This window comes from Macadamia integrifolia, chromosome 11 (assembly GCF_013358625.1).
Source record: "Macadamia integrifolia cultivar HAES 741 chromosome 11, SCU_Mint_v3, whole genome shotgun sequence".
Classification (NCBI taxonomy): Eukaryota; Viridiplantae; Streptophyta; class Magnoliopsida; order Proteales; family Proteaceae; genus Macadamia; species Macadamia integrifolia.
In genome coordinates, this window is record NC_056567.1 from 3,461,044 (window position 1) to 3,469,582 (window position 8,539).

At 37.8% G+C, this 8,539-nt stretch overlaps 1 protein-coding gene across 1 annotated transcript; it reads right to left on the reverse strand.

The window, feature by feature from the left end:
- Positions 1-3,492, reverse strand: LOC122094193 (cytochrome P450 734A1-like). Its single transcript, XM_042664919.1, has 5 exons — positions 3,093-3,492; positions 1,908-2,131; positions 1,549-1,793; positions 1,038-1,449; positions 1-810 (listed from the first exon to the last, which is right to left on the reverse strand). Exons 1-5 carry the CDS (start codon positions 3,367-3,369, stop codon positions 343-345), a joined length of 1,626 nt encoding a protein of 541 aa, XP_042520853.1. The 5' UTR covers positions 3,370-3,492; the 3' UTR covers positions 1-342.
- Between the last annotated feature and the right edge of the window lie 5,047 nt (positions 3,493-8,539).

Genomic DNA, 8,539 nt, shown 5'->3' on the forward strand with positions numbered 1-8,539 from the left:
TACAGTAACAAACATTTTAACATTCATGAATGTGTAAGATTACAAAAAAATGTATAGAAATTGAGCCAAGTATACATTACATACATGAAGGGTGGGGGAGAGAAAGAGAGAGCTCCTTGTTAATGAGGAAATTCTAAAGCTAACAGAGAGGGACACAAGGGTATTTTGGTAAAATGACATATGGGTGGTGGGTTAGTATTCCCTGCCAAAGCAGAAAAGCAGTAGTTGTACTATTGAGTAGGGAAGGGGCATAATTGTCCTTGACAATCATAAAGATTTGATTTTCAAGTTTCTTGAAAAATTGTGAGACCTGATGGATGCAAATTGGACATGATCTGTAACTTAGGATCCTTGATCTTGTGGGCTAATGATTGTTTCAGATGTGGACAAATGTCGAAAGATTATTGGTGCACCATATTGAGGATATAGGAGCATCAGAACCGTTGGTGCATGTTGATAGCTGGGAGCAAGACGGAAAGAGAAACGTTGCAGTATAACAGCAATTGCTAATTTTGCCTGCAAGATCGCCAAGTTCTGTCCGATACACGTGCGGGCCCCAAGTCCAAATGGTATGAACGCCATCGGATGCTTCGCGGCACGGCCTACACCTTCGGAGAACCGAACAGGATTGAATTCCGTCGCATCATGGCCCCACAATGCTGGATCGTGATGAACGGCTAGGATTGGAACTAAGATCTCTGTCCCACGAGGGATCTTGTAGCCTCCGAGCTCTACATCAGCTTTGGCCCGTCTGATCGTTGCGATAGCTGGAGGGTACAATCGTAATGTTTCATTTATTATCATGCTCAGCTGCAAACACATCACATAACAAAGCAGGTGAGATACATATTAAAAATATCTCATACCGATCCATATAATCCAAAATTGTAAGCAAAGGTCAACTTTTTGGAATTTTGTTATGACTAAAATATCCCTGGACCCAAATTGCCCCTCTAAGAAAGGGGTATTTTTAGTAATTGTGGGGGTCTAGAATAGGACAAAAAATAGGTGGGGTTACTCATGTACTCACTACTCACCATCTTAAGCTTAGGGAGGGCGTCCTTGGTGGGGACATCACGTGAGCCACACACCCTGAGGACCTCATCACGTGCCTTGTGCTGCCACTCTGGGTGCATCGCCAATAGGACCGTTATCCACGTCAGCAAGTTAGAGGTAGTCTGCTTCCCGGCAAAAAAGAAGCTCTTACATTCCTCCACTATATCCCTCACTGTGATCGCCGATTCACTCGCCGTCGCCGGAGAGGAACCAGAAGATTCCGATGATGAACCCGCTCTGATCATCAAACCCAGCAAGTCCTTATGACATCCTTCCGGCATTTTACTTCCGTTTCTGGAATCCTCTCTCCGGCGTTCGATGAGCTTTACTAGAGATTTCTTGATCTCTCTGTCCAAAATCCAACAACTCCTGTTCTTCTTCGTTGGAATGAATCTGAGATTCCATGGAAAACTGGGTTTCAGCTTCAATTAACGATTCATGGTTGGGTTGGGTTGGGTTCAGTAAAGTACTTAATTAATTAATTATAATCACCTGTAGCCAGGAATGAAGACCTTCTGGAACGCCTCAGCCGCATAAACCATCTGTTGGGTCTGCAATCTGAAAACAGCCTTTCCGTCTTCGTAGCTACTGCCGAAGGCCGTTCTTGTGATGACGTCTTCCGTCAATGTTTGGAACCAGTCTGACACTTCAATCTCAAATTCGCCGTGGGCGTCAGACTTTGCCGACCACTTCTCCAGCATTTCCCCCACCTTCTTCCCCATCACGGGTATCAACATCTGCAATTTTTTCTCATTTATTTAATAAAAAACATTTAATTAAGAAAAACAAGAACAAACCCAATAAGAGAGAGAGAGAGAGAGAGAGAGAGAGAGAGAGAGAAATTAAGTTACCTTGAGATTTTCCATATAAAAAGTGGGTTGGATGATCTTCCTGTGATGAGCCCATTTGGCACCTTTGAGGCTCAACAGACCATCACCTTCAAGCTGTTTGATGACTGGGTGAGACTCATTCTTCTCGTAGAACTCAGACTTGAAGGCAAAGATCTCTCTGATGAGGTCTGGGTCTGATACGGTCACTCGAGCAGTGGGTCCGAACCATACCAGAAAGGTTGCACCTGAAAACGATTTAACCATTGTACAAGCCATTAGTCAATGAACCTAACCAGTAACGGGTCCTCCTACATTGTCAATCAACAACCCATTTCAACTGTAAAAGGGATAGCAGTAGTAGTAGGAGGAGGAGGAGTATAAGAAGAATGGAATCACTACTTCCCAACTTCCAACTTGAAATTGGTAAAGATTGAGGTTGCAAAAAGAGGAAAGATAAATGAAGACATCACAACAACCACTACCTTCAAAGTTCCCAACAACAATATGAACATGTATAGGATAGGAAGACAAGAGTAGACCCTACAACAGACAGACCCACCCAAACACAGACTCTTTTTCTCACACAGAGACACAGAGACCCAAAAGAGAGAGAGGAAGAAGAAGAAGAAGAAGAAGAAGACAACCCATAATACTACTACTACTACTACTACCAAACACCTTCAACTTCATTATCAACAGTCAAGCTCATATAGAACAAGAAAGAAAAGAAGGGAGGGGAAAGGTAAAAATAGAAATTAATAGAGAAAACAATTATCCGGTACTAGTTCAAGAAAATAATAGCATTCTTGTGAAGGACAGAAAAGATTCAAAACCCATTACATGGTTCCCAGGAAAAGAAACAATGAATTATTGAAAAAGAGCCCCAAGTGGTGCTAGTTTTCACATAATTTCAAGCTTCTTTAAAATTGAAAACAGGAGAAAAACAAAAAAGGAGAAGAAGAACAAAGAAAAGAAAGGATAGAACCACTTGGATGAATGAACCCATCAAAGCGAAGTGTCCAAAAACAGCCCAAAAGAAAAAAAAAATCTTCAAAGTGATTCAGACAAATGGTCTGTAATTAATCAAAAACAAAGAAACCCAACTCAAATAAAACCAAAAAAAGCATAATTAGTATGAGAAAAGAAAATTAAAAGGCCAATAAAGATCAAAACCCAAATGAAGGAAGATAAAGAGTAGTAGAATACCATAGATTTTCTTCCAGTGGTGGTAGAAGGAGAGCACTCTAGGGACTATGTTATGAGACAGAGGCATAGGGTGTGAGGAGGCCTTCAACATCAAATCCATAAGCTCCTTAATATTGCCTAGGAAGAAACGATAAGGAGGGCCTTTGATTCCTTGCTTAGCGAAATGCCCTTCGATCCTTCTGGGTCTCCACCAAAGAAAACACATAAGCTTCAACAACAGAACTAACAGTAGGAGTGATAGAACCAGAAGCCAATACCAGCCTAAGAGCTCCTCCATGCTTTAGAGCTCGCTCGCTCTCTTACAATCACAGTTGCTCTCTACTCAGTTAACTAAGCTGGCTTTATATATTTTTTCTTACTGCCGTACTCCCCCTTTTATTGCTTAGAATTGCTTAGAAAGGAAATAACACAGAGAGAGAGAGAGAGAGAGAGAGAGAGAGAGGCGTTTTGTGCTTTATAGGAGGATATGCAAGGCCGACGGCGTAGGGGCCGCCATGGGAGTTTTTAAGTGGTCAACGAAATAGGTGTATTTAAAAGCTCTTATACCTTATGACAAGATTGCCCTTCTGTTTTTTTCTTAGTTCAGGGGTATCCTCCATAATGAGAAATCAAATCAATTATTTGCCTCTTCTTTAATTCTTTTTTTTTTTCTTTATAATTATGGAAACAGGAAGAGATCATCATCAAGAACTAATCACTAGAGAGAGAGAGATAGAGAGAGAGAGAGAGAGAGAGCTATATGCCTATATCCATCTTAAAGCTAAGCACTTAATTCTGTCACTATTACTATGACATTAATTTTCAACTAATGTCACTATTAACAGGACTAGTGTCACTATTAATAGAGGAAGAACCTGTCAGCCATGATACTGATACAAATTGAGCTTCTTGTTATCCTATGAGAAAGTACTTTTTTTTTTCTCTCTCTTTCTTACTTTTCATTCTCTCAGTCCCCCTTTGGTGATTTTGCTATCAAGAAAAAAAATATATATAAGTTGCTATTACTTTACTGCAGAAAGAATTAGCATAGTACACATAACAGAACAGAACAGAACAGAACAGAAACTATCTTTTGAAATTATCAATTTTGCCTGTTAAGTTCTCAAATTCTTAAGGGCCTTGTTAATATATATATATTTTTTGTGATAAAATAAAACCATTAAGGGTAATTCGGTCAGAAAAAAAATAGGGCACTTCCCTAGGTGTGAGAAGGAGATATTGGTCATTTAGCACAATTTCCAAGGGAAGGCATGATTGGAGTAACAGGGGGGCATGAGGTATATATATCTCTCTATAATTTTATATATAAAATATAGAGAGATGGCTTAAGCATGGTTGCTATGAGTGGGTTACTGTCATAAATTCTTCTTCCACGTCTCTTATCCTCCTGAGGGAATTTTTATCTTTTTCTTTTTCTTTTCCTTTGTAGAAGCCAAATCAAAAGAATCATTCAGAATCAATGTGGATCAATTATATCTACCCTTTTCACAGAGAATATGATCAACACTGCCAATGGGTTTTTATCAATTTTAACTGAAACTTTGTATAAACTTAAAGATAGATTCCAAACCCCATAGTTGAAGTCTTCAATGTTGAAGAGACATCTAATTCTAGCTAAAATCTTACTTTCTTAGAATAGTTTAATTCCCTGAAGGGTATAATCATGGGTTTTATCGACTCTGATTGATATTGATACCTGATTGATATCGATCAGTGAATACGATATTTTTTATGAGAAAAGAGATTTTTTTGATTCAATATTGAATCAATTCGACGGATTCATACTGGAATCAGTTCAGTTTTGCTGGTGATCAATATACTGTGAACTAAATCCTTGAATATTATTGAAACTGTTCTCAACCATCAACCAAAGGGTTATAGTGATCTAATCATAATCAGCTCTCATTTCAAGGCATTCCCCAACCCTTTTCTTGATGGACAAGTGGCAGAAGCAGGGTTTTTTGGTATCGTCAGCAACCGATATAAAAAAATGGATTTTTTAATCAAATATTAATATAAACAGTACCTGATACCATATTTTATAGCCTTAGGTAGAATAAAGGGTTCTAATTCTAAATGAGGAAGCTGCAAAAGAGTTTGAAAACAGAGAAATTTGAGAGACCCACTAGCTCTGTTTTGAGTAACTTCAATTCCTCAATACCTCCACTTCCTATGGCGTAATTGCTGGAAGAGGTTGAGAAGCAATTGGTTAGAAAAGGGTTTCCTCCGATTACTACCATACGCAATCCAGCTCCCAAATAGAGACAATTGAAAGGAGGGGTTGTCATGCAAATGGGCTTAAAATAGCTTCTTCCCAACATGTGAAGGATGTTGGGGAGAATGCTTCAAAGTGACAACAGAGAGGCTGTCATTTCCCTTTCTCTTGTCAACATATATACAGCCCTTAATGAGAAAGCAATATTATTTTAAGTATATGGGTATTGGAAAACAGAGAGAGAGAGAGAGAGAGAGAGAGAGAGAGAGAGAGAGAGATGTGTTGAGTTCTAACTTTTTTGTTTCCAAGAAATGTTTTTGATTTTGTTTTTGGGGGATGAGATGAGATCATGAGGAAGAGAGGAGAGAAAGGAGGGGGGGGGGGGGGAGAGAGAGAGAGAGAGGCAGAGGCACAAGGTGGGTTGGTATTTTGGAAGTTTTCTCTTTAATTTGTGCACATGGGAACAAAGCTGTCTATTTGGGGGCTCTTTCTCCGTTTTTGGTGGAGAGATATGCTTCGGTCGACCCAACAATGGGTACCCCACGCAAGGGCACCTTCGCTTTGTTTTTTCTTAATATACCCAAAACATGTTGGGGCCTTATGTGCCTCTGAGGTCCTACAACTTCATACCCAACTGGCCAACTCTCAACTCTCAGGGTTTTGGGTCAGTGAAGTTTAGGTGGGTTATTACGAGTTCTTAAGACCCACTTAACCTCACTCCTTAACCCTAACAACACTTTTGAGTTATAATAAGATCATTCATCTCATGATTGATTAGGGGACCATTAGTCACATTCTTTTGCTTCTAAGTATTTTTAAGGGCATGTAAACCTGGCTTTCGAAGGAAAAAAAAATTAAGGCTTGTCTTATGAAGTTAATTGCATGATCGATCGTGTTTATAATTAAATTTAAGAGGCCAGGCGTGCGTAGAGGTCAGGTCATGTTGAACTGTAGATTCAAGCTTACTCATAAACAAAAAATAATCAAAATTAATGAACGACGCATTAAGACATAATAGTAGTTGATGATTAGCAAATCTGGTTTTAATGACTATTAGTTTATAATTAACAGGAAAAAGAAGAATATAAACAAAAGGCTGGAGCCTTGTGCCTATTAATTATCAGTTTATGACCTAAAGACCTCTAAGTTTAGGTTGTGGGCTCGATTGAAGCTTTGCCTTATAACAACTTGGAATGTAGCTTAAAGACACTTGACTTCTTCAAAGGAATCATAGAGGAGTTGATTATCTATCTAAAATAATATAATTAGTTAGTCAATCATGGAAGGGTGGCATACCTCTTAAACTGTGATGGCATGATGAGAATGTTGAGGAGAGGAGTACAACCAGTGCACTGCCCCCAGTGCATTCCTAATGGTTAGGGTCTGTATGTTTTCAATCTGCGTATAGTGTATGTTATCATCTCTCAGTGTATCTTTCGCCTCCCTATTATGAAATGACAGATTTGCCCCTTATTGTGGGAGGAGAGAGAAAGACACAGGAGGCACTAACGTACATTATGCAGCTAAATAAGGAACTCAATCCTTTACATATATTGGGTTAATATAATCTATGGAAATTAAAAGGGTTTTGCTCTGTATAACCACGATGGGATATCTTGAGTCTGTAACTATTTTGAATTTGCCATTTTTTGTAGATGTAGGGTAAGGTTGCACCCAGTGCATGAAGCTCCCGTCACTATGGGGTTGGGGTTCATAGTGTAGGCAACCTTACCTCTGTTTTGCGGAGAGGTTATTTCCTAACTCAAAATATAGATGTTAGGTCGTGGTGTAAAATGCTAGCACTACACAAGACCAACTGATTAGTAAACGGTCTGACTCGATGCCTTGTGCATGTAGCCCGATTTTGAAAAGGGTTGGTAAAGGAGCTTGGTTGTTGTAACCTGATGGTGCCCAACCAAGATCAACCAGCACCGTTAATTGACAATTTATAACCTGATTAGCCTATTAAATTTCATTTAACCCTTTTTATAAATAAAAATTTATAATCTTATTAGCTAATCATCCCATTTAAAGCCTAATTAACCTAATTGCCATCTACAACATGAATGAGACTAAAAAAGAAGAAATATGTTCTTTAGATTCTGAAGTAACAAAAACTCATATAAATGAAAATCAAAATGAGACAATGTAGATGATGCATTCTTCTAAGGCATTGAGTTTCTACCCAATAAAAAAAAAAAGACTATTGGAGTCATCCCAAAGTGCCAAAGAAATCTGGCCAACAAAAGCTAAGAAAGTGATGCCTAGTGATATTTTCTATTTAATTTTTCTCCCTGTGGCTTTTTATACTCCAAATGATGTGGGACTAACTACCTACCAATTGATTTTTTTGAGGAGTAATGGTATTAATTTTTATTTTTTTTAATAATAATAGATAAAATCAAGATTTGTATAAACTCATAAGAGTCATATTTTGTAAAGAAAAATTCTCCTAAATGTTGTAAATTATTTATTATTATCTTCTTCTTTTTTTTTCATTTTAAGAGAGGGTTCTTAAGCAAGCAGCATAGAGAAACTACCCATGAGATGCGATAAAATGGTATCATACACTGGAGGGCATTGATGACATTTCATAAGAGGAGGAGAGAGGTAGATGCAGAGGTGCTAGCAGTACCCTACCCTAACAGCTCAGAGAGCTTTTTCTCTTTCATTTTTCAGAGGAGCTAGATCCAAGAAGAATGAATCGACAATTCTGATGGGGAATGAATTATTATTTTAATTCAATCTGTGTAATATTTTTTCCGCCCAAAATACATCCTGTCATTGTTTTGGATAAGTAAGAAAATAATGTATCAAATTAAAAAAATTCCCTTTGACATTACTAATCAAATAGATTAATCAATCCTCACTTAATTGCACATCTATGACAACTCACTATTCTTTACAGGAAATAATTTCATACTTAGTTTAAAATAAAGATAATAAGTCTACAAGCATGGGAATTAAACAATACGTAGAGAATTCTTCCACATGTTTCCTCTAACCCTTTATGTAATCATAAAAATAACTTTGCATGGAAAGAATGCAATATAAATAATCCTCTTCTATTAAACAATATATATATATATATATATATTGTAGTTTGATAATCTTAGAGACTTTCTATAGTCTAGCACCAAGTTCTGCCACATGGAAGGGTGATGTGGTAAATGTGATAGTATGCATATCTAGAAAATGGTCTACTAGTCACATGCTAAATTATAAAAAAAAA

Coding starts and splice junctions, on each gene's coding strand:
- LOC122094193 (XM_042664919.1), bottom strand. CDS start 3,369: ATGGAGGAGCTCTTAGGCTGGTATTGGCTTCTGGTTCTATCACTCCTA. Junction 1,794..1,907: donor TTTATATGGAAAATCTCAAG/GTAACTTAATTT, acceptor AAAAAATTGCAG/ATGTTGATACCCGTGATGGG. Junction 811..1,037: donor CCCTCCCTAAGCTTAAGATG/GTGAGTAGTGAG, acceptor ATGTGTTTGCAG/CTGAGCATGATAATAAATGA.